A 26,798-nucleotide genomic window follows, 5' to 3' on the forward strand; every position below is an offset into this window, starting at 1 on the left:
CCAGTGTTTATCATTAGTGAGTATAATTTTAATTCACATTATTTTATTTTTAATTTATGGCTTACAAAAATTCATATAACATAAATGGGTGAAGAAATTGTATCAGAAGAAAAATGACGATAGAAAAGAAAGTAAGATTAATCCAGAACTGAGGTTAGTACACAAAATATATTCAGTAGATATGAGCCACAAATCCGGGCTCATGCATTCTAGTAGCAAATACAAAGAGGGAAATAAAAGCATTTATGCTACGCACAGGGTCATAAGATTAAAACAAACCAGTTGCTCAAGAGACATCCTTATAATCCTAAAACTGAGACTCAAGAGAAATTTTCCCCATGGGTACAGTAAAAACAGCGAATAGTCTCTAAGACTATTTTTTAAAATTCTTCCAATTGTAGGTAGCTGGCAGAACATCAAGTGCAATTCAGTAGGCATTATTCTTTGGGGAGTCAAAAAACAGTGGTCCAGACAAGTAGCTCTCTCCTGGCTTAATCCAGGCACAGGTAACTGAACATGTAGAGTGGTGAAATGGATGGACTGCATATCTTTCAGCCAGTCTTTCAGAAATGCTGATTGTTCTGCTCAAATGTTTTGTTTTTTATTTTAATAAATTTTATTTATTTATGGCTGCATTGGGTCTTTGTTGCTGCACATGGGCTTTCTCTAGTTGCAGCGAGTGGGGGCTACTCTTTGTTGCGGTGTGCAGGCTTCTCATTGCGGTGGCTTCTCTTGTTGCGGAGCATGGGCTCTAAGCATGTGGATTTCAGTAGTTGCAGCATGCGGGCTCAGTAGTTGTGGCTCTCTGGCTCAGTAGTTGTGGCTCGTAGGCTCTAGAGCGCAAGCTCAGTAGTTGTGGCGCACGAGCTTAGTTCCTCCGCGGCGTGTGGGATCTTCCCGGATCAGGGCTCGAACCCATGTCCCCTGCATTGGCAGGTGGATTCTTAACCACTGAGCCACCAGGGAAGTCCCTCAAATAAGTTTTTGATAAGTAGTGAACTATATGGAGTTTAAGAAAATAGTGATAAGGACCTGGAGTGGAGGTGTTTAATGTGGCTGACTGAGTGAAGGGTCTGTTTTTTTTTTTGACAGTCAACAGACAGGGAGAGAGACTGCCATTCTCTTACAGAAGGAGAGTCTGTCATGTACATGCAGCTGTTTTCTGTCCTGAGACCAGCCTTCCCAGAGGGGCGAAATCATCTCAATTAATCAATGTGGTTCCGACAGTAAACCCAGTTTATTTATGAACTTACCCCAATAAAAATCATGTCTTTTTTTTTTTTTAGTACCATAGTACAGAAAACGCTCTAAAAAGTAGAAGCTTTAAATTTAGAGGAATACTTGTTTAATGCTTTTAAAGCTGAGTTTTTAAAAAGTTTAATAACTCAAAAGGTGGGTTCAAAGTAGAACATGTTAAGAGCAAATAGAAATCAAGGACTAAAATCAAGAAAATATCCCGTTACTGAAACAAAGGTTAAAACTGAGTCTGTTTAAAGTAAAACTGGTAACTCTTTAGTAATGCTAAATTAAATATGTCATTTTATTAACCTACCTTAATAATGTTGTTGAGAAAAAGTGTCAAACATAAAACCACAAATAAATGTAACAACAGTTTCCCAAGCCTATTAAGGAAGCTTCCAGTTTTCAGGTTTTTCTAGAAATTAAAAGAGTTGAGTTTCAATTTTTTAATTTTAATATAACTTCATAAACATTTAAGATGAGATTACTTAAGAATTTAAAACATTGGGTCACACAACATATAGGGAAAATATAACCTAATTTTCATGAGGTTACATTGTCTTAAAATTTGTCTTTTTCTAATAGTAAATGAATCACTTAATAATAAGCTCCATATGATGAGGAAATGTGTCCTAGTCCTTTTTTTTTTTAAAGACCTCTTCAACCAGAGTATGGAGTCGGCCACTTAGAAGGTACTCAGCATATACTGACTGAACTTGATCCACTGATTCATCTTTTTATCCACTGATTCATATATCACAGACTATAACCCATTAAACAAAAGACCTATATAAAAAAAGTAAATTGTGCTCTTTGATACATAATAGTTTTCTTATAACCCTCAAATAACTTTATGGATTATCAAATATAATAATATCTAAACAGTTCAAATATAAGTGATGTTTATTTATAATTAAGGTTAAAAGGATAAATGAGAAGTACAGTTTTTAAGTCAACTAAAAGCCTGTTTTTTAAAATTTTGTGAAGATTTGTCCATAGTAGCTCTCACTCAAAAGACTAATAACAAAATGTATTTATTCTTCCCAAAATGGAAAACAAAACAGCTTCTTGATATAAAAGTGCTTATGAGAAATGTTTCTCATATGCTTATAAGACAGAAAACAGGCTTTGCAACATTATTAAGGAAAAACAACTAACTCTTAAATTTTATGTAAATTTAAGAGATTTTAATTATATAATAAAGTCAAAAGATGAGGCCAATGTCAAACATGTTATTCTAGGAAATGTCCCATTTTTTTCTAAAGGTATTTATTTGGAATCTCAAAATTCTCAAAACAGAGTTAGTTTTAACTCACTTAAAAATCAATAATATGATATGGAAGGATGGGGGAAAGAGTGGTGTTACTACTTCAAATAACAAGGTGTCCACCAACTTTAAAGACTGTGACAAACACATTTCCACAAAGCAATATGTTCTTCTCACTCTTGAGTTCACACATGAAAAAAGTCAACATTTTTTTCTCTTTTATTCCAACTTTAAACCAATGGCAGTCAAACAAGTATCTCTGGCTAATCCTGAATTTAATTAAGATTCCAATTTTCTAAGAAATAATAAACGTCAGAACAAAGGAATGGCAGATCAGAAAGCCTGAAAACAAATGCTATACCATGCACTTCAAAAAAAGCAAATAATGGCCCTACTGCTTTTTAGTGGGAATTTGGTTATAAATTTTCCTTTGTATACTATATGAAAACAAGGTCTAAACAACCACACAATTAAAAAAAAAAAGTTTACTTTGATTAAGGACAAAAAAAAAGTCCTACCTGAAGTTTTCTTGCAATTAACACCGAAAGGTTAAAACTGATAAGCAATGATCCGAGAATCATGGAATTAAAAAACTGAAGAATGCAGACAAGGAGTAAACCTGTTAGCTGTATACCATACAGCCATGTCACCTGCAACAACCAAGGATTAGATGGTTAAACAGATTTTTATCAAGAGACTCCCACATGCTGACAGGTTGGTCACTAGTTGGATACATCTCGTTATAAATAATGCAGAAAACACACCTAGCATCAAGTAATACAATCTAAGAAAGGAAGATAGTAACTCTTTATTTACCTTTTAATTACAGAACATTTTAAACTTTATAACATTAAGAAGAACAGGGATATATGAAGTAGAGGAAGCAAACAATGGTATAAATATATTCTAGGAATAGACAAATGCTGTTTGTAGTCTTTAGTTTTCTTCTAAATCCCTTTACAGTTATGGCCTATAGTATTTTATTGTATTCTAACAATCAGTATTTTTACCGTACTCCATTATTTCCCAATCTTCCCTAATGACTAATGATGAGCATCTTTTCAGGTCCTTATTGAACATTTATATATCTTCTTTGGAGAAATATCTATCTAATCTTTTGTCCATATTTTAACGTTGAAAGAGTTGTAAGAATTCTTTATATATTCTGGAAATCCTTATTCAGATATATGATTTGCAAATATTGTCTCATATTTTGCGAGTTGTCTCTTCACTTTATTATTATTATTTTTTTGCTGTACGTGGGCCTCTCACTGTTGTGGGCTCTCCCGTTGCGGAGCACAGGCTCCGGACGCGCAGGCTCAGCGGCCATGGCTCACGGGCCCAGCCGCTCCGCGGCATGTGGGATCTTCCCAGACTGGGGCACGAACCCGTGTCCCCTGCATCGGCAGGCGGACTCTCAACCACTGCGCCATCAGGGAAGCCCATCTTTTCACTTTCTTGATGGTATCCTTCCAGGTACAAAAGTTTTTAACTTTGATGAAGTCCAATTCATCTAATTTTTTCTTTAGTCACTTGTGCTTTGGGTGTTATATCAAAGAAGGCTTGGGCTACTCCAAGGTCATAAATATTTATTCCTATCTTTTCCTCTAAACATTTCATAGTTTTAATTCTTAAAATCAGGTCTATGATCTAGTTTGAGCTAATGATTGTGTATGGTAAGAAGAAGGGGTCCAACTTCATTCTTTTGCATATAGATATCCAGTTATCACAGCACCATTTTTTTAAATGGGGTTTTCCAATTTTTAAAAAAAATTTTTAATTTAATTTAATTTTTATTTATTTATTTTTGGTCGCATTGGGTCTTCACTGCTGAGCGCGGGCTTTCTCTAGTTGCGGCGAGTGAGGGCTACTCTTTGTTGTGGTGCGTGGGTTTCTCATTGCGGTGGCTTCTCGTTGCAGAGCACAGGCTCTAGGCATGGGGGCTTCAGTAGTTGTGGCACGTGGGCTCAGTAGTTGTGGCTCGTGGGCTCTAGAGCGCAGGCTCAGTAGTTGTGGTGCACGGGCTCAGCTGCTCCACAGTATGTGGGATCTTCCTGAAGCAGGGCTTGAATCCCTGTCCCCTGCATTGGCAGGCAGATTCTTAATCACTATGCCACCAGGGAAGTCCCATCACAGCACCATTTATTGAAAAGATTACTCTTTCTCCATGATTATCTTGGCATCCTTGCTGAGAATCAGTTGACTGTTTATTTCTGGTCTCTCAATTCTATTCCATTGATTTATGTCTATTCTTCTGCTTGTATCACACTATCTTGATTACTGTACCTTGGAAGTTAAGTTGTGAAATTGAAAAGTGTGAGTCTTCCAACTTTGTTCTTTTTCATGATCTTTTTCACTATTCTGGGTCCCTTGAGTTGCCATATGAATTTTAGGATCAGCTTGTCGATTTCTGCAGCTGGGATTCTGAGAGGAAACATGTTCAATTTGTAGATCCATTTGGGGAGTACTGCCACCTTAACAATAGAAAGTCTTCCAATCCATGAACATGGGAAATCTTTCCAATTTATGCAGGTCTTTAAAACTTTCAACAGTGTTCTGTAGTTTTCTGGGTATAAGTCTGCACTTCTTTTGTTCAATTTATACCTACATATTTTATTCCTTTTGATGCTTTTCCTTCTACGAAGTATTTGTATCTTTTGCTCCCTTTTTCCATAGGGGTGTAAATATTTTCCTCATTAAATCTGTAGGAACTCTTTAAGCATAATGACTCATTCAGGAATACATTTTTTTAAAATAAAACTTCTTTTGTCTTTATTTGGATTATGATGTTTTTTGATGCTGGCAGTCTTTTTTTACACCAAGTAGGAATATTTAGAGAACAAAGAGCAGTCTGTGTTACAAGACTGCACAGTTTTATAAATGTACAGTCATCCATTGGTATCTGTGGGGGACTGGTTTCAGGACCCACAGTGGATTAACAAAATCCTTGGATGTTCAAGTTCCATGGTCAGCCTTCTGCATCCATGAATTCAACCAACTGCAGAGGACTGTATATATTTATTGAAAAAATCTGCACATAAGTGGACCCACGCAGTGATACTCATGTTGTTTAAGGGTCAACTGTAATGATATCCTAGGTTCAAGAGAAACACTGGGTGATCAGCCAGAAATGTAATACTGAGCAGTACTGTATACTAGAAAGTTGTGGATTATCAGTGGTACTTTTTTTTTTTTTTTTTTTTCCAGTGGTACTTTTGATGTTCCTCCTCAGGTTCTATTAGTTCAGAGTTTAGAAACAAGGCAGCAATAATACATTCTTCCTATACAGAATAATCAAAATTTTCTTCAATGGCATGCTCATGCTCTTCATTATCATTCATAATTAAACATGGTTAACATTTTTTAACATTCATAAAATATCAGGGAGTATGATAAATGACTCACTTATATCAACTCATTCAAATCAAGGCAGTTGGTTCTAGAGTCTATGTTCTTAACTGGCTAGAACATAAGTACTGCCACAGAGAATCAGAACTTTGGTATCAAAGTGTGCTAACATTGAATGTTTAATGCTCCAAGGGAATTATGAAGGTCTGTAGTTTTACTGATCTTTTGAAAGAACTAGCTTTTTATTTCACTAATTTTCTCTATTGTTTTTATGTTTTCAATTTCATTGATTTTTGTTCTTTTCTTTATTGTTTTCTTCCTTCTGCTTGAGTTGGGGTTATTGTGCTCTTCCTTTCCTAGTTTCATAAGGTGGGAGCTTGGTTATGGTTTAGATTTTTCCTCTTTTATAATGTGTGTAGTGGTACACATTTCCCTCTTAGTGCTGCTTTAGCTGCACCACACAAGGTTTGATATGTTGCATTTTTGTTGTCACTGAGTTCAGTGTTTCCTCAAGGCTTCCTCTTTGACCCATAGATTATTTAGAAGTGTGCTGCTTAGTTTCCAAATATTGGAAATTTCCTTATCTTTTTGTTGATTTCTAGTTTGAATCCATTGGTTCAATCCATTGGGTATTCTGCTGTTGTTGGGTGGAATGTTCTATAAATGTTGGTTAGATCCTGTTAGTTGATGGTGTTGTTGAGTTCTATATCCTTAACGATTTCTGTCTGGTTCTCAATTGTTGAGAGAGAGGGGTGCTGAAGTCCTCAACTCTTTTTGGGTTTGTCTGTTTCTCCTTTCTGTTCTGTCAGTTTTTGCTTCACATATACTGTGGCACTGTTGGTTAGTACATGTACATTTAGGATTGCTATGTCTTCTTGGTGGATTAATACTTTTATTAGTATATACTATTCTGGTAATTTTCTTTGCTCTCATGCCTACATTACCTGATATTAATATAGCCACTCCTACTTTCTTTTGATTAATATTTGCATGGTGTATCTTTTCCTACCCTTTTATTTTCAATCTACCTATACTGTTTGTTTGAAGTGAGTTCCTTGTAGAAAACAATTGGGTTGTGCTTTTTTAATCTATTCTAACCCATCTCTGTCTTTAAATAGTTGTATTTAGATCATTTACCTTTAATGTAATTTTTTTTAACATCTTTATTGGAGTATAATTGCTTTACAGCGTTGTGTTAGTTTCTGCTGTATAACAAAGTGAATCAGCTATGTGCATACATATATCCACATATCCCCTCCCTCTTTCTTGCATCTCCCTCCCACCCTACTTATCCCACCCCTCTAGGTGGTCACAAAGCACTGAGCTGATCTCCCTGTGCCATGCAGCTGCTTCCCACTAGCTATCTATTTTACATTTGGTAGTGTATATATGTCAATGCCACTCTCTTACTTCGTCCCAGCTTACCCTTCCCCCACCCCATGTCCTCAAGTCCATTCTCTATGTCTGCGTCTTTATTCCTGTCCTGCCCCTAGGTTCTTGAGAACATTTTTCTTTTTTAGATTCCATATATATGTGTTAGCATATGGTATTTGTTTTTCTCTTTCTGACTTACTTCACTCTGTATGACACACTTTAGGTCCATCCACCTCATTACAAATAACTCAATTTCATTTCTTTTTATGGCTGAGTAATATTCTATTGTATATATGTGTTATTATTGATATGATAGGTCTTAAATCTGCCATTTTATCATTTGCTGTTTGTTCACTCCGTTTTCCATTTCTGTTTTCTTTTCTGCCTTCCTGTGGGTAACTTGAATATTCTTAGAATTCCATTTTTACTTATTTATAGTATTTTTGAATGTATCTCTGTGTACAGATTTTTAGTGGTTGTTCTGGGTTATTACATTATACATTCATAACTTATTACAGTCTACTAGTGTGGACATTTTACCAGTTTGAATCAAGTGTAGAAATTTTACCTCAATTTAAGTCCCTTTACTTTTCTCATTTACAACTGTCATAAATATTTCCTCTACATACATTGAGAACCATAAGACCATATTATTATTTTTGCTTCGGCTATCAAACATAATTTAGAACACTCAAGATGAGAGAGGAAGTTTATTATATTTATTCATATTTTTACTTTTAATTGCCTTTTCTCTCTTCCTGATGTCCCAACATTTCTTCTTTTATCATTTCCTTCTATTTCAAGAACTTCATTTAGCCATTTTTTTTTTAACAATAGGTCCATAGGTAACAAATTCTGTTAGTTTTCCTTCATCTGAGAATGTTTTGCTTTCCCTTTCTTTCCTGAAAGATATTTTTGCTGGCTATAGAATTCTGGGTTGACCATTCTATTCTTTCAGCACCATGGTTTCTGATGAGAAACCGACTGTCGTTCAAACTGGTTTTCCCCTATAGGTATCACTTTTCTCTGACTGCTTTCAAGATTTTTTTCTTTATCTTTATTCTCCAGAAGTTTGATTATGATGTATCTTGGCATTGGTTTATTTGGGTTTACCCTATTTGACATTAGCTCAGCTTCTTGATTCTGTAGGTTTTGACAAATTTGGGAAGTTTTTGACATTCCTTCAAAAAGTATTTTTTTCAAATACTTTTTCCAGCCTCACTCTCTTTCTCTCCTTTAGGGGTTCTGATTATACGAATTAGACTTCTTGTTACGGTCCCATAGGTCTCTGAAGCTCTGTTCATTTTTTTCCAGTCTATTTTCTTGTTCAAATTAGTTCATTTCTAAATTGTCCTGTCTTCAAGTTCACTGATTCTTTCCTCTGACCATTCCAGTCTACTGTTGAGTCCATCTACTGAGTTTTTGGGTTTTAAAAAATTTATTTATTTTAATTAGTTTGTTTATTTTTTTGGCTGAATTGGGTCTTCGTTGCTGTGTGCGGGCTTTCTCTAATTGAGGCAAGCGGGGGCTACTCTTCACTGCAGTCTGTGGGCTTCTCACTGCAATGGCTTTTCTCGTTGTGGAGCACGGGCTCTAGGCATGTGGGCTTCAGTAGTTGTGGCTCGCGGGTCTAGAGTGCAGGCTCAGTAGTTGTGGCGCACAGGCTTTGCTGCTCCGCAGCATGTGGGATCTTCCTGGACCAGGGATTGAACCCATGTCCCCTGCATTGGTAGGCGGATTCTTAACCACTGTGCCACCAGGGAAGCCCATCTATTGAGGTTTTTATTTTCATTATTGGAATTTTTCAGTTCTAAAATTTCCATTTTTTTTATCTTCTAAATCTCTGTTAAGAGTTCCTATTTTTCATTTGTTTTAAGTGTGTTTGTAATTGCTCAATGAGAATTTTTATGATAGCTGCTTTAAATTCCTTGTCAGGTAATTCAACTTTTGTGTGCCTTGGTTTTGGCACCTGCTGATGGTCTCTGTTCATTCAAGAGATTTTCCTGGTTCTTAGTTTAACAAATGATCTTCAATTGTATTGTATTATGTTATGGAACTCTGAATCTTATGTAAATCTTCTTATGTAAAATCTTATGTAAATCTTCTTCTTCTCCTCTGACACCATGCCAGTGTCATGCCACTGAGGAAAGAGGGACACTGCCTCATTATTTCCAGATGGGTTTGGATGTCCAGGGTGACCTGGACATTTGACCTCCACTGACTTTTGAGGGGCAGAAGAAAGGGGTGTCTCATTACTGCTGGGTGAAGATGAAAGTTTAGGCTCTCTGCTGACACCATCCCGGCAGGGATGGGGAGGGCTGTCTCATTACCAATACGTTGAAGTTGAAGGTTCTCCATGTGGCATTCATGCTTCACCCTTTCTTGTCCTTTTGGCTTTTCTTGGGGCTTTTTTGGTTTGAGTCCATTGGTTTCTCCTGATTGCTGACTTTTCCAGTACCTAGTCTGAGATATATGCAGCAAAAAGAAAACCCAGTGAACTCACTGCCATATTCTTCCTCTGGTTTCGAGGTCTCTAGGTGTAGTCTACTTTCTTTTCTCCACCTCTCAAAATTTTCTTATATTTGTTTTTTACATACTGTCTAGGGCTTTTAATTGTACTTAGTAGGAAGAATAAGAAGTGCGTTTCCTTCATTTTGTCTGGAACCATACGGAGTACTTTAAAATTGCCTCTTAGGCATTGATCACTAATGTGTTTTGTTTTCACAACAGGTAGTCTCCACATTCTTAGTCTTTAATCGAACAGAATTATATGCTTAGTAATAACATTTACTGTTCTGTTTTACATTTTAAAACCCTGTACACATTTCTCACTGAAAACTTGATCTTTTGATGGTAAGAGATTTTCCATCATCCATGAAAAGAAGATGATGTGTACTGAAAAAGATATTGCTTCTTGTCACCACATCAGGCTCTGAATTTGTATTACTTTTTTCTATATCAATTATTCTGACTCTTTCCCATTCAATATGATTAGAGATCAGTGATCCCACTCCAAGAAGTTATATCACTTGACAAAGTTTAAAGAGCTAGTTATCTTCAGAGTTGATAGTAGCAACTTGGTATTATAACCCAGGATCCTTTCATTATAATACTGTTCCTCCTTTAATTCTGATAGTTTTAACTACTTCTAACGCCAACAGAGTTTCAAATATAAAAGTTCAACGAAGCTTAGAACTGAATATGAAATAAATTAGCTGTATTATTCTTTAGTTTTTTGTCTGTGCCAAAATAGTACCTTTTATTCTGTTTTCCAATTTTTTAAAAAAGAAAAAGAAACAGATGTTCATTACAGAAATATTCAAGAGATGTAAAGAACAAAAAGAAAATAAGAGCATCAATCACATAGCTGACTACTAATACTTTAATGCATATATTTCTGGAAACTTTCCTCTCTCTATACATATGTTTTATTTTTAAAAAAGGGAGAAGGAAAACTAATGGTTATTTATAACTAACACTGTGTTACATAGTTAAGACATGTTTGTTTAACAATACCCTATTGCTATTGACTTAGGTCATTTCCAGACTTTTCTTATTACAGTCCAGCTAAAATGAACATGTTTGATTATTTCCTTAGGATAAATTTCAAGAGGTCAAAATTTGGTGAAAAGACATACATGTTTTCTTAGGCTTTTGATGCCTACTGTGAAAATACACTACAGAAAAATTATACACTAGGAAAAAAGTTTTATATATGTATTTTCAAAATGGCTCAATATTATTTATTTTTATTTATTTCTTCTTTCATTTATTAATTAATTTATTTTTTATGTTAAAATGTACAATGTTCTTTTGAACATACTTGTTAGAAAGGGGGGAAAAGTGATATCACATATGAAGAGACTAACTGGCCTAAGAGTGTATGACAAGAAGAAATACAAAGGTATCTAGGCACCTCTTCCCCTTAGCTTGCAAGTCTCCATGAACAAAGCATAAAGAGTTTACAAAACAGGAAAGCAAATATAAACAGACAGCAACAGACTCAGCTTCATTTGTACATGCAGCTTTTAGAGGCATGTGGGCTCTATTATCATTATCTAATACCATATATATATATACACACACATATATTATACACCCACACACATATATACACATTTTAACTTTGGCTTATCCACCTGCTTTCTTTTTTTAATTAAAAATAGTTTTAATTTTTATTTTATATTGGAGTATAGCTGATTAATGATGTGTTAGTTACAGGTATACAGAAAAGTGATTCAGTTATACCCATAGAAGTATCCATTCTTTTTCACATACTTTTCCCATTTATCCACCTGCTTTCTTTACTGTATTTTACCTTCATATCTTCCCATCTCAAACTCCATCCAAATTCTAGTCTCCTCATTTTTGGTCCACCTCTAGAATCTCATTTCTGTGAAACCTTTCTAGCCGAAAAAGAAGTCTCCTCTTCTAGACTTCTGGCACTTACTGTTACTACAAATTGACATCTATAGATATACAGACATCCCTCTAATTGTATAGACATCTTTATTTCCCAAGCTAGATGGCAAACTCCCTGTGGATGGGACAATGTCTTATACAGGTTGGAATTTTCTATAGTGCCTATCCTATTATTATGACTCAGTAGATAGATAATATATGTGTGTTGGTTGACTTTAATGTTTCCTAATTCAGATTCAGTCAGTTTCCAAAGATTGTTGCATCTCTTTTGACATGGAATATGTGAGTACAACTCTTCTCTATTAGATTATATTGCTGCCTTAGACCTGGTGATAATATTTTATACTTGGAAAATATTTAAGTTACTGTTACTTTGGAATAGTAACTATGAGCAACTTAAAAACATATACAACACATTAAAACATATTTCTGCACATGACAAAAACCATACAGTTAAATGACAGCAGCACACACTGGGAGACAAACAATGGTTTCCTTTATAATTTCCTTATTTCATATGTGACCTCTGACCAATCAATAGGGATTCACATCCCGTACTGGTAAATGTTACTATGAAAATTTTACAAAGTACCACAGAAAAGCTGTTATACACCCATTGATTTCCTTGGGGGAAAAAAGGTGGGACGATACACAGTAATACATTTTAAAATAGCTATCTTATATTTTAAAATTTAAGTCAACTCTATAAAGGACAACTGATTTAGACATTTGTGCTCCAAATAAATCCATCTTTTTTTTAAGGTCACGCCACATGTGGGATCTTTGTTCCCCGACCAGGGATCGAACCTGTGCCCTGTGCAGTGGAAGTGTGGAGTCTTAACCACTGGCCTGCCAGGGAAGTCCCGAAATAAATCCATCTTTTAATGTAAAATAAGCAGAATAAAAATTAAGATGATCAAACTAGGCTGCATAAATTACTCAGCTTCAACTGACTACAGCATATTTACATTATAGCTAAGAAGCAGCTTCAACTTTATCATTAAGCATGTGCATATTTTGAGCTCATTCTATCATATAAAACATTAAACAACAACCATCTCAACTGAGAAAAGAGAGCAAACCTTACCTTCACTGCTGGCAGCATGTCCAAGGAGTCCAGTATGAACAGCACTAATGCTTGCATCAGCATCATAAATTGATTAAATTGCCATGTTAGACTAAAGAGAAAAGTTGATATGAAAATGGCAAGAAGTGTCAGCCTCTGTAAAAAGAAAATCTTTATATAATTTACATGTCTCTAGTAATAAAAAGCCTCTCAGACAAGTGTTCTCAAGAGCAGCCAATATCTCTATAAACCAAACAGAAAAACTATGCACTGTTGCTCTGAAAACTCTTGCATTTGTTATTTAAGTTCTAAATAGCCTAACGTGACACTCTGCATATAAATATTCACATATGGTATGTGTACTCCATATTATCATGGAGGCAATAATGCACCAAATCACATCTCAAGAGCAATGGCTTAAAAATTCTGACAGTTCTGCAGAAATTTTGTGTGGGTTTGCCATAACTGTTTAAGGGCAGATAATGCAGAGTACATTTTTAACATCAAAAATGAAAACATTTTCTTTGCAAAGTAGCAACAGGTTTAGAAAAAGAAAACTTAATTTAACTCAAGTTAAAAAATTGGTCATGGAATAAGAACTATTAACATGCACTTGGACACGATGAACATCACATTTTCTGAAGCTTCTAAGATAAAATTGGAGAACTAAAAATATATACAAAGTATTATAAAAACTTACTTGAGAAAGGGGCTGTAAGTTTGGTCTCAGGAAATATGTAATTGCTGCTATCTGAATTGCAAAGAATGGCAGCGCCCAATTCTCTCTCAGTGGGATGGTAAACTCAACCCTTGTGGTATCTATTCTGCACAAGGAAAACACAAAGGACCAAAGTAGTAATTTTTACTATCATTACCTCAAAGATTTCCTAAAGTGAAAGACATATTATGTTAAGTATGTTTAGATTTTGGTTCTTGGTTCTCAATAATTTGCCTTTATCATCATCATCATCACGCCTGCAACATAAAACTGGCATTGAGAAAATTTAACTAACCTGTCCACAGGTATGCAGTGGTAGAACTGGGGTAGAACTGGTAGTGCTTTATACTTGAGTCTTAATTTTGTCATTGATTAATAAACTTTTAAAAGCTCCTTGACTCCCCTAAAATGTGAACCCCCAGAGGGCAAGTGTAGTTAAGTTTTCAACTTTGTACACCTAGTACCAAGAACGATCCCTATACATACTAGGAATCCAATAAATGTCTTTATTTACTTTTAATAGAAACAATAAATTTGACTTTAATTTATTCTTTTTTAAAATTTATTTTTTGTTGAAGTATAGCTGAATTACAGACTTTCATTTACTCTTAGCAGGAATAATATGTTAGATTAAAATGTTAAGAGTGGACTTCCCTGGTGGCACAGTGGTTGAGAGTCCGCCTGCCGATGCAGCGGACGTGGGTTCGTGCCCCGGTCCGGGAAGATCCCACATGCCGCGGAGCGGCTGGGCCCGTGAGCCATGGCCGCTGAGCCTGCGCGTCCAGAGCCTGTGCTCTGCAACGGGAGAGGCCACAACAGTGAGAGGCCCGCGTACCGCAAAAAATAAATAAATAAATAAAAAATAAATAAAATGTTAAGAGGCAGCATAACATAGTGGTCTCACACTCTGCATTTGAATTCTGACCAAGACTTAGCTCCATGTGTGCACGTGTGTGTGTGTGTGTGTGTGTGTGTGTGTGTGTGCCTTTATCTATATATAAATATATATGCCTATATAAATATTCTCATATATATATACATATGCACACATAACCTTTTTATATATTTATACATATAATGTATATGTATAAAACAACCTTTTAAGCTTCAATTACCTCACTTCTAAAATAGTAATAATGGGCTTCCCTGGTGGCGGCAAGTGGTTGAGAGTCTGCCTGCCGATGCAGGGGACACGGGTTTGTGCCCAGGTCTGGGAGAATCCCACATGCCGCGGAGCGGCTGGGCCCATGAGCCACGGCCGCTGAGTCTGCGCGTCCGGAGCCTGTGCTCCGCAACGGGAGAGGCCACAACAGTGAGAGGCCCGCATACCACACACACACACACACACAAAATAAAATAAAACAAAATAGTAATAATAATAGTACCCACTCTACAGGTTTGTTAAAATCATACATATAAAGTATGATGTAAAGTGCTTGGCATATAGTAAGCACTCAGTAAGGTTATAATAAAAAGTAATTTGTTGAGGATTACAACATAAAATCAACATCAGAATTCATGTTCAAGTTTTAAGACTGCTACTGACTATTGGTGTTGCTTTTAATAGGTAAGGCAATAATTCGATTTATCTCGAATATGTTTTTTAAAAATGCTATTTCATAATGCTCCAGGGTTTGGAAATTAATAGATATTAATTAAATAATGTAAGAACTTCCTTACACTTGTACAGTGCTTTATACTTTGCTAATTATGAGCTGCATACAATCTTACTGAGGTTGATAATAAAGATATTAATAAACCTTTTAAGAGATGAGATTTGTGGCTGGAGAAATACTGATCACACAGCAAGTTGGTAATAGAATTGGGATTATTATAGATGATTCTCTTGACTTACAATTCAGTGTTTTGTTCCTCAGCTGTAGATGTACATATAAAAGTAGGACTTTCTACCTTACTAAATAAGAAAACCTCCACTAGGTAACCCAAAGAGAAAATACTCCAACAAAATGTGGCAGAACAACCTTCTTTAAACTGGAAATGAAGTGACTTCATTTTAACTTATACCTTAGAAAAGGAGAAGGGAATACTGATTCCAACTCACCTATTTGTGACATACCAGAAAGCTGCTAAGAGTCCTGACAGCCACGTACCACTCAGGAGCCAGCTGGTTATGTAAAGAGCTGTGACATAAATTGCTTGGAGTCCAAATAAGGTGTAAATATAAAAATAAACTGGCTCTATATATTTCTGTAAGGGAATGATAAAAAACGTCTGTTAAAGAAGCCCTACTCCTTCTCATGCCATTTACAAAATATGACAGTGGAAATTTAATATTCAGAAGCTTGGTATTAATTCCAAGAAATAAGCGTACATCACTCCTTCCTGTGTAAAAGTGTGCTAGCAGCCTTTCTTCTCAATACAAAAGCAGAAAAGGAAGTCCTTGAGGATTCTGGCTTCATTTTTTTTTTTTTAAGTATTTATTTATTTATTTGGCTGCCCTGGGTCTTAGTTGCGGCACGTGGGATCTAGTACCCTGACCCCAGGCCCCCTGCATTGGGAGCGCGGAGTCCTCACCACTGGACCACCAGGGAAGTCCCTAGTTTCATTCTTTAGACGAGTTTTACAGCTAACTTCATCCAGTATTACTTTATTCACATGAGAAGTGGTCACTGTGATTTGCTAACTCTCCAGGTTGTTGTTTTTTTATTTCAAAGATAAATGAGGAGTGATCACATGTTTCCAAATGAAAATATTTATCAGCTTCTAGACTGCATACTTTAAGCCTGGAAGCATCTATATGTAAAAATATCTTATAAAATATAAATAAAAAGCAAAATTCACAATATGTGTGGAGAAAATTAGGATACTACTGTTTTTATACCAAGCCAGTTGAAGATCAGAAAAACATACGTGAAACATTCAACTTAAAATGTCAGACTTTGACTTTCATCTAATATTAAATTCAATGTCACAGAACACAACATACCTGTATGGGTAGAACTCTATATAAAATACTGAGAAAAACCTCTTGGTAAATATTCATTCGTTGAAGGAGGTTAATTGTCCTCATAGATTCGGTTTTGTTATCATATATTAAGCCATGAAAACCTAAGATTGATATTTGAAAATTCAGTAAAAGATAATTATAATTAAATTATTCATTCAAAACTATTCATAGATTCTTTAGTATATGCCAGAGAATGTGCTAGGTGTTGCGGATATAATAGTCCTATCCATGAAAAGCACACCATATAATAGATGGACATTATTTAAATGTTTACACAAACATAGGTAAATTATAACTTCTGTGATGTAATAGAAGAACCGTATGATTCTTCTACAGAAATTTGGGCAAGAGGATTTTCTATTTCCCTGCTCTGCCTTCCTGCCATGAGACCTGTAGTACCTCCTTTGGGAGAGTATATGAAGCCTCCCTCCCACCCCCAGGGATGGGTTTGGCCATTTGACTTGCTCTGACCAATGGCAGGTGAGTGGATGTGACACAGGTCACATCTGAGCAGAATCTTTAAGAGACAATGCATGCTTCCACCAGCAATCTGCCCTTTCCCTCTGCAGTGGTAACAGTATGTTCCACATAGGGGCTGGATAATGAGAGTGAGAAATAAATCTGTTGTTACAGAATTCCATTGTTATATTGAGGTCATTTGCTACTGTAACCAAGCCAACTAATTAACAGAAGGTATGAACAGTTCACAGAAGAAAACATGCACACAGTCCTTACACATCTGAAAAGATGCTCAACCTCACTCCTACTAGAATAGCAAATTAAAACTACACTAAGATATCGTTTCTCACCTAGCAGCTTGGAAAAAATCAAGAAGTTTGACAATATACTCTGTTAGTGAGGCTGTAAGGCTCTTTCATACACTGTAGTTGGGAATGCAAAATGGTATAATCCCTATGGAAGACAATTTGGCAACACCTAGCAAAATTACATGTGCATTTACTCTTTGATCCAGGAAGCCCATGTCTAGGAACAGATTCCAAAGACAGACTGGCAAAAAGACAAAATGACATAGGTACAAGGTCATTCCTGCAGTGCCATCTGTAAAAGCAAAAGATCAGAAACAATGCCAAAGTCCATCAACAGGAGGTGTTTTGGAATGAAATGTGTCCCCCCAAATTCCTATGTTGAAGCCCTAACCCCAATGTGTCTGTATTTGGATAGGGTCTACAAGGAGGTAAAAAGGTTAAGTGAGGTCATAGGGTGGGGCCTTAATCAGATAGGACATGGTGTCCATATAAGAAGAGGAACCAACAAGAGAGGGCTCTCTCCCTCCCTCTATGCACACACACAGCGGAAAGGCCTTGTAAGGACATGGCAAGAAGGTGGCCATCTACAAGCCAGAAAGAGGCTTCACCAGAAACCAACCCCGACAGTACCTTGATCGTAGACTTCTGGCCTCCAGAACTGAAAGAAAATAAATTTGTACTGTTTAAGCTACCCACTCGGTGTTATTTTGTTACGGCAGTCCTACTAGACTAATACAGGAGTGTTATGGACTGAGACTTTATATGGCCCCCTATGTTGAAGCCCTAAGGCTGTCCCCCTCCAATGTGATGGTATTGAAGATGAGCCTTTGGGAGGTAATTAGGTAGAGACAAAGGTTATAAGAGGGGGACCCTCATAATGGGATTAGTGCTCTTATCAGAAGAGACACTGGAGAGCTTGCTTTCTGTCTCTGTCTTCCATGTGAGGATGCAAAGAGAGGTGGCCAGCAACAAGCCAAGAGAGTCCTCACCAGAACCCAGCTGTGCTGGTACCCTGATCTTAGACTTCCAGCCTTTGGAACTGTGAGAAAATAAATTTCTGTTTTTTTAAGCCACCCAGTCAATGTTAGTTTGTTATGGCAGCCCGAGTAGACAAAGACAAGAAGGCTACCTGAATAAAGTTATGGTTACCCACACCAAGGAGTACTATGCAACTGCAAGAAAATAAGTAAGTAAATAAATAAGGAATATCATGATACTCTACTATAGAGTGATCAAGATTTCAGTCAAGTGAAAAAAGCAAAATAGAGGACAGTGTATACAGTAAGCAGGGTTTTTTCTGTAATAAAAGGGAAAATATGAATATATAAAGTATTTGCTTATATTGAAAATACTAACGGTAGAAGAATAAACCAAAAACTAATACAAATAGTTACCTAAAGAGTGAGGAAAGAAACAGGGTGGAGGTTACAGGGATGGAGGTGGACTTCCCTGAATGCTCCCTGTTTTATAGTTTTGACTTTGGAACCATGTAAACATTTTTTTAATAAGTATAAAAAATATATAAAATTTTTTAACAAAGCAATCACTGAAAACCAAAAGCAAGACAAAACAAAGAAACCTACTGAGTTGGTAGCTTGGTCACATAAAAAGAACTCTTTCCAGTGTTCTTGGGAATAGAGGAATATGACTGTAAATTCCTAGTAGGCTACATCCTAAGGACAAAAAGAATTACAAAGACAGCTTGAACTGTTTTCAGGCAATCATACTGTTAGTAGCAATATTATCATTGCTACACTGAAAGTATTCTACATAGCAGCATAAAACAAATAAGTGATAATGTCATAGAAGCCAAAATTTTCAGCTTAAAGAAAACAAGATACAAATATAAAGTCAAAAGAGTAAAAACCTTGTTATCCTAATTTTGAACTAAAAATAGCTCTATTCATATTTTCTTTTAGGAAAAAAAAAATTACATTTCCTACTCTGCTCACTAAAGGTCTGGAAATAAGGACCAAACTAGTAGCAATAAGTGCCTCTAGTACCCAGACTGTGGTCTCTAAATAGCCACTAAAGAGAACTGGGGCTCCTTGGAGAAACAGCTGATTCTAGGTCATGGGTAGGAAATACACAAAATGGGCTTGAAACATCTTGTCATGCCAAAGGAGTTTTCAAAGGCTACTGGAGTCATGTCAAAAAGACAGCAGTTGGTGGTTAAGAATCCACCTGCCAATGCAGAGGAGAAGGGTTCAAGCCCTGGTCCGGGAAGATCCCACATGCCGCAGAGCAACTAAGCCCAGGTGCCACAACTACTGAGTCTGTGCTCTAGAGCCCACAAGCCACAACTACTGAGCCTGTGTGCCACAACTACTGAAGCCTGCATGCCTAGAACCTGTGCTCTGCAACGAGACAAGCCACCGCAATGAGAAGCCTGTGCACCACAATGAAGAGTAGCCCCAGCTTGCCACAACTAGAGAAAGCCCGCACAGCAACGAAAAACCCAATGCAGCCAAAAAAAAAAAAAAAAAAAAAGACAGCAGCTGATTTGAAGGGCATCCCACTGGCCAAAGACTGGACAACTTGTTATAAGAAGAATAATGCAAAAGATTGAAATGCATGAAATATGTTAGAAATCCATGTGTTTATGATAATATTTAAAAAGCAAACCTTTAGGGGATGCTAGAGAGGTAACCCATTCTAAAACAAAGGGAAAGGAGCAATACTTATCCCACCTTTCCTTTAGGAACTGACATTCTGGGTTGCCAAATAGTTGATGAGAAAACGTTTTTATTTAGAGAGGAAGTCCATCTGATAATGATGGAAGGAATTACAGAATCAGAATATCACCATGCTATAGTCCTTATGTAATGAACAGATTTAAGTAATGATCATCAATGGTGATAAACCTAGGTGAAAGGCTAACTAAGAACTTAATAATGGATGGCCCAGTCTAAACTCCAAAAGAATGAGCTGCACATTATGCACCCCCTGATGTGGAAGTGGACAACACCATCTAGGAAGTATTCTTGCTAAAAAGCAGAACCTAAATCTGAGCAAGCCTCTAGATCTAACTGCCAATTACGAGGAAATTCAGACAACAGAGAAACACTGAATGGCACCACTGGGGCTCCACCAAAATCCAGAAAGTGGAAAACTCAGACAAAGCAATCAGTGTTTCCAGTGAAGAATTACAAGAAAAAAAAGATGGTGAGAAATCCATAGCTTAAAAGAAACAAAGACATAGCGAAAGACTGCAATGTATGAGCTTTATTTGGATTTCAAAACTACATTAAAAATCTGTAAGACAAGAGGAAAATGAGAATATTGAGTAGATATTTGATATTAAGTAATTTCTTAATTGTGATAATGACAACTTGGTTATGTTTATAAAAGGGATGGGCTTCCCTGGTGGCGCAGTGGTTGAGAGTCCGCCTGCCGATGCAGGGGACACGGGTTCGTGCCCCAGTCCGGGAGGATCCCGCATGCTGAGGAGCGGCTGGGTCCGTAAGCCATGGCCGCTGAGCCTGCGCGTCCGGAGCCTGTGCTCCGCAACGAGAGAGGCCACAGCAGTGAGAGGCCCGCGTACCGCAAAAAAAAAAAAAAAAAAAAAAGGGAATTGCCATTCTTTAGAAAATTATACTGATATATTTACAGATGAAGCAATATGATGTCTTGGAGTTACTCCAAAATTATCCAGGTTGAGGATGGGGGTAGAGAGGAAACAAGATTGGTCATAAACTGGTAACCACTGTAATTGAGTGATACTTGAGTGCAAATCCATTAGAGGATTTTCTCTACCTTTTTATATGTTTGAAAGTTTCTAAAAGAATAATCTTAACAAATAACTAAATGAATTGAAACAGATCAACCACTGAGTTCATAGTGATTAGAAAGAAAATACTCATTATTCACCTTTAGAGCAGAGGTTTTCAACTTCAACACTACCAGTATTTTGACATTTTGGTCCCGATACTTCTTCTGTCCTGAGCACTACAGGATGTTTAGCAGCATCTCTGCCCTCTACTCACTAAATTCCAGTAGCACACTCACCCTCTCCCCCGTAAAGTGTAACAATCAAAACCATCTCTGGACATTCCAGATGTCCCCCAGGGACACAACTGCCCTTCAATAAGAACCCCTGCTTTGGGGAATGCTAGAGAGGCAACTCGTAATTTTGAGAACTTGTAAGTACAGCTGATTCTCATTACTCACCACAGTTATGTTCTATAAAATTGCAATGAAAACTGTATTAGCAATACTGAATGAGGAGGAAATACAGGGTTACTTTCCTACAAGCTTCTGGTCATGCATTTTCATCAACTGATCAACACATGACCTTGATTTATATGAGTTTTTGTCTAAAGACATCTTTAGTATATATTGTTGTTTCATTAACATTTAACTCATGGCCGACAGCACTCTAACTCACACCTGAACAAAGCTCATCTAACACACGTTATTTTCTCTGTATGCCTTCACCATAGCCTTCTCGCACTTAGGAAAACTAGACAGCACTGCAGCACTATGCTTGTGGGCCACTTTAAACAGGAAAATCACCAACGAAAACCACAAAAATGCAAAAAACACATGGCACTAAACAGATTGTGAAAAGGACTCTGTAGTCTGAGCTGAAACACGAAAGCACTGCATCACCTTATTTGACCTCAGCTGGGAACACACAAATGAAGCAACTAAAAATTTTCACTGCTGTGCACATGCCCGTGAATGACGGTGAAAGCACCAGGACTATTGATTCTGGGGTTACAAATATGTTTCAGAGAGTAGGTGAATTTGCAAATATAGAATCCATGAATAATGAGGATCAACTGTATGGGGGAAAAATCAACACTTATCCTGCCTTTTTTGATAAACTGTAGCTCGGGGTAATCAAATAGCTGATGAGAAAAAGGTTTTCTATCTAACAGAGTTCCAGCTAATAAATGCAGGAGGAATGAGAGTCACTTCTGTAACTCTATTGAAATAATGGACAGAGGCAATAGTCATCAATGGCTGCTAAAACCATTAAGTGCAAGGCTGGTGAGTAATTAACCTTATTACGTGTGAATGCAACTATCCACACAGGAATCAACTGATTAACTTTTATGGCACTAGAAGAAAGGCAACCAAAACTTCATGTCTCCTATCGTGATAAAATTAGAAGTACAAAACATCGCCCATGAAGAATTCTTGCCAAAAATATATCTCATTCCAAACAAAGCCTAGAAAAAGGCAATTCTCTGTTATATGCACCCATATGAAGCATATAACGCATATATTGAGTAGGAGAGACCCTTTTGGAGGGTTCCATTAAATGGAGTAAAGGTAGAGAGTATGTGCTCTAAACCACTTAGAAACACAGAAAACGTGGGAAAATGGTAACTGCAAAATAAAGGAATGAATGGGGGCACTGGGGACAAAAAAGACAACTGTAATTCTCATTTGTACTACCAAAACGTCTCCTGTTTTCAGACAATAATCCTTTCACATACAAAGACCTTTTCCAAAATGACCATGAAAACAATTAACAGCAAAACCAAGAAACTGTGAACAGATAATTAGGGATGGAGTAGAGCTGAGAAGCAAGGAGAGGAGAACTACATAAAATATTATGTAACTTCTTCCAAAGCAAAACATTTTCATGGATTGATTATGTTAAAAAGGAAAAAAACTATACAAGTTCAAGGAAAAACTACACAAGATCTATAAAGCATTTAGAATGCATTAGTGCAAAAGTATATTTTAGCAGAAATATTGAAAAGAATGCAGTAGACCCCAAATAAAACTATTAGTTGTGATTACCTTGCATGAGGGTTGGAGCCTGCAGCATCTGCTTGTAGTAGGAGTAATACAGTCCACATTCTGTTCTGAATGAGATTTCTCGCTCCACTTCCTGAAATAAAGTTAGGTCTACTGGGTTTACATGACCTAGTTTTGTTTAAATATCTATTGTCACTGTAGAAACAGGATATAGAACTACAACTTAAAAGAAAAACACAAAAACAAAAACCTCTGACAACAGTCTTAAGAAATCTTGGCAAATAAAAACAATAAAAGGCTGATAATTATTGAAGCTGGGTGTATATTATAGGGGTTTATTTCACTATTCTCGCTATTTTTGTGGATGTTTAAAATTTCCTATAACAAACCATTTTTAACAATGGAGAAAACTAGTTCCATTTAAGTTAATGTTTCAGAGTTAACGTTTTTAATTTCACACAAATTAAAACCTTAAAAAAGTACCAGCATTCTTATGTAATATTAGTGAAAAACAAAATAGGGACAGTAGAAAAAAGTCTCTCAAATAAAAAGAACTGCATTAGACACCTGCCTAAAAGCTAACAATATTATATAAGATTAATAATTTTCTTTTTATTCTAAGAATACAAGGTATTCTTAGTAAAATGGGGCAGACCTTTTACATGTGAATTTTACTTTGACAAGTGTAACCTTGGTGGAAAGATGTTCATGTAGGAAAATGGATACAAGAAATATTAAACTGCTTTTATATAAATATTCAATTTTAGAAGAACTGAAAATTTAAAGTAGTAGCTATTAGTCAATTTGGTTGTAAGGTGCTTTTATGAAATTTAAGATTTAAATCAGTAATATAAAATATGGAGGCAACTGGTAACAAGAATGGGGAAGACTTTCTGGAATAATCCTATTAATACTCTTAGATCCTATATTTCATATATATATAACAGTATAAATGAACAAAAAATTATAACCGGGGCTTCCCTGGTGGCGCAGTGGTTGGGGGTCCGCCTGCCGATGCAGGGGACGGGGGTTCATGCCCTGGTCCAGGAGGATCCCACGTGCTGCGGAGCGGCTGGGCCCGTGAGCCGGCCGCTGGGCCTGTGCGTCCGGAGGCTGTGCTCCACGGCGCGAGAGGCCACAAAAGTGAGAGGCCCGCGTACCGCAAAAAATAAATAAATTATAACCTATGTCATTATAGATTCTTTTACACCAGTGTTGAAAAAACCAGGTTCTGCAACACACTGTCTAAAATGTAATACCATCTATGTTTTTTCCTATACAGCGGATCCATATTCCACAAACCCAACTTTACTGGTGGAGGATGATAAACACTGAATATCTTACTTTCTAGTGGATAAACTTCTTTTAGCACATCTTTGTTTTCCCCTACCTCCAATTATTTTTCAAATAGTAATAAACATTTCATTAAAAGAACCAGTCATGCTATTTATCTTCAGATCTGCCCTTAAGATATTTAAAGAGGGACTTCCCTGGTGGTCCAGTGGTTAAGAATCTGCCTTGCAATGCAGGGGATGAAGGTTCGATCCCTGGTGTGGGAACGAAGATCCCACATGCCGTGGGCCAACGAAGAACCCGTGCGCCGGCAACTAAGACCCGACACAGCCAAAAATAAAAAAAATAAAAAAAGATATTTAAAGAAATATTTCTCCTACCCTTTAAAAAAGTATTATAAATTAATTCACGAATAAAGCATTGAATACTCTATCAGAGTATAAACATCCACTTACTGATATTAAAACAATTATGTTTCATCATTAACTCTTTTTTAAAAAAGCAGAAGGCACAGGGTAGCAAACCTTCTTATATAATGAGCTTCCTTTCACAGAAAACAATTTTTTTTTTTTTTTTTTTGCGGTACGCGGGCCTCTCACTGTTGTGGCCTCTCCCGTTGCGGAGCACAGGCTCTGGACGCGCAGGCTCAGCGGCCATGGCTCACGGGCCCAGCCGCTCCGTGGCATGTGGGATCTTCCCGGACCAGGGTGCAAACCCGTGTCCCCTGCATCGGCAGGCGGACTCTCAACCACTGCGCCACCAGGGGAGCCCAGAAAACAAATTTATCCTTGGGAAATCAAACATAAGAAAAAAAAGGCTCATCGGGTTTTGAAATTTAATTTCATTAGCACACTTGCTTTACAAAAAGGACAACGGAAAATGATGTAGCTCTTTTAGTTTTTACATTTGCTACTGATTTGTGTTGTGTCTTTCATACCTGTAAAGTTTTATATTTTGGCAGTCACATTAATCCATTCACCTTTAATCTTTGGGAAAAACTGCTCCACTGCTTTTGATAACATAAAACTAAATTGGTATTAATTGTTTCCAGAATGTTCAACCTCCTCCGTGGTCAGGTAACCATAGAAACTATGAATTGACATTAACTAAGCAAATACTAGCTTTTGCCCATGCAAATAAGAAAAAAAACCACATTAAGTATATTACATTCCTTTCCTTCTCTCCAGTTGCCTTAAAGTGCTCAAAGTGTGGCTGCCTTCAATGGAATATTCTGACATCAAACACTCATGCCCAAACCAAACTGGAGAACGAAAACAGTCATTCACATGTAGGGGGCTCCCTATCGGACATGGTTCTAAAAGGAGACTGACTTCATGAAGATGCAGAAAGAGAAGAAAAACCGCTCAAAGTACTAAAAGTAGAAAGCCACTTTTGTGCCCCATCTCTCTCTCTTTTAACATACCCAGAATGTGTAAAGAACAGAGGGGATCCTGATTAGTAAAAATGCCTTTCAACATGATTAATTGGTAATCTTGGCACCAGCTGTATAGAACCAAATGCTATACTTTATTAGACAGACACTTGCAAGTTTTACATCTGCTTCATGCTAAGAGAACATCTGCTCTACTCAAAACACTTTTCCAGTTTTTATACAGCAATTTATACTTTGCCTGGTGGATAGTGCCAATGAAAAGGTCCATCAATAGAAGTTACCCTGTGAAGAACACAAAACGAACAAATACTTCATATTTTAAATTGCACAAGTTCCACAGGGGAAGCACTGTTGAGAGAATAAAAAACATTGTCTCTGAAGATGACAGACAAAAGCAGAAAGACAAAATAATTGTATTTTTAAGAAACTGTACAGCTAAAGCCATTTAAGTAGTAGTTAATATAGTAATTTAACAGAAGTACTAAAAGGAAATAAGCATGAAGAAAAGAAAATGACTAATTAATGTTGCCAGGGCATGCAACTAATGTTTTGCATGCCCTGGCAACACACAAAAGGTAATAAGCCCTTTTAGACAAATGACACCAAATTTGCAAAGGAACCATATCATTAGTTTTAAAAAATCTCATGTAAATAACTTTGTTTATAAAAATTGCCCCCCCCCAAAACAACTAGGCAACTGGTAGTGGGGAAGCCATTGAAAGATTAACAATAAAGGTAAAATTAACATTAAAGATTACATTAAAGACAAATGTAATCTTTCAGAATTAAGTTAACAAATCATCTCACTAAGCAACAGTAGCTCATGATAAGACAGCTGTTCTTAAAGTTCTGTACAGGGAATCATGCCGTCAGCAAACATATTTATGGCACATACATGGTTTATTGTCTGGTTAAATTCATGTCCATCTGTTAGAATGGAATGATTCTTGCCCTAGAGTTGATTAAAAGCCATGACATATGACAGCTGCCAAGCAGTGTTTGTGACTAGGTTAGACTATTGTTGAAGTGACAGTATTTCCACTGGGCTCGGCTGAAGCAATTATCAGTTGTGGTTCTACCATAGTTACCACTGTGCGGATAACCCTATTTGGTCTAAAGACTCCTTGCTTTGCAGGAGTATTCAATGGGAAGATGTGCAAATTCTATAAAATCAAATAAATAAGAAAAAATGTTAGCATAAAGAAAAAAGACTTAAAAAAATTGAGTG

General features: G+C 36.7%; 1 protein-coding gene across 2 annotated transcripts in view; it reads right to left on the reverse strand.

The window, feature by feature from the left end:
* DPY19L3 (dpy-19 like C-mannosyltransferase 3) overlaps window positions 1-26,798 on the reverse strand; it is a 73,626-nt gene that overhangs the window by 24,783 nt on the left and 22,045 nt on the right. For both annotated transcript variants that reach the window (XM_059999869.1, XM_059999870.1), the window contains exons 4-10: window positions 22,927-23,017; window positions 16,382-16,503; window positions 15,497-15,642; window positions 13,417-13,540; window positions 12,738-12,872; window positions 3,025-3,156; window positions 1,553-1,654 (exon numbers count right to left, since the gene is read on the reverse strand). In XM_059999869.1, the coding sequence (XP_059855852.1) occupies window positions 1,553-1,654; window positions 3,025-3,156; window positions 12,738-12,872; window positions 13,417-13,540; window positions 15,497-15,642; window positions 16,382-16,503; window positions 22,927-23,017 (852 nt within the window). The remainder of the gene's footprint in view (window positions 1-1,552; window positions 1,655-3,024; window positions 3,157-12,737; window positions 12,873-13,416; window positions 13,541-15,496; window positions 15,643-16,381; window positions 16,504-22,926; window positions 23,018-26,798) is intronic.

Source organism: Delphinus delphis, chromosome 20, assembly GCF_949987515.2.
Source record: "Delphinus delphis chromosome 20, mDelDel1.2, whole genome shotgun sequence".
NCBI lineage: Eukaryota > Metazoa > Chordata > Mammalia > Artiodactyla > Delphinidae > Delphinus > Delphinus delphis.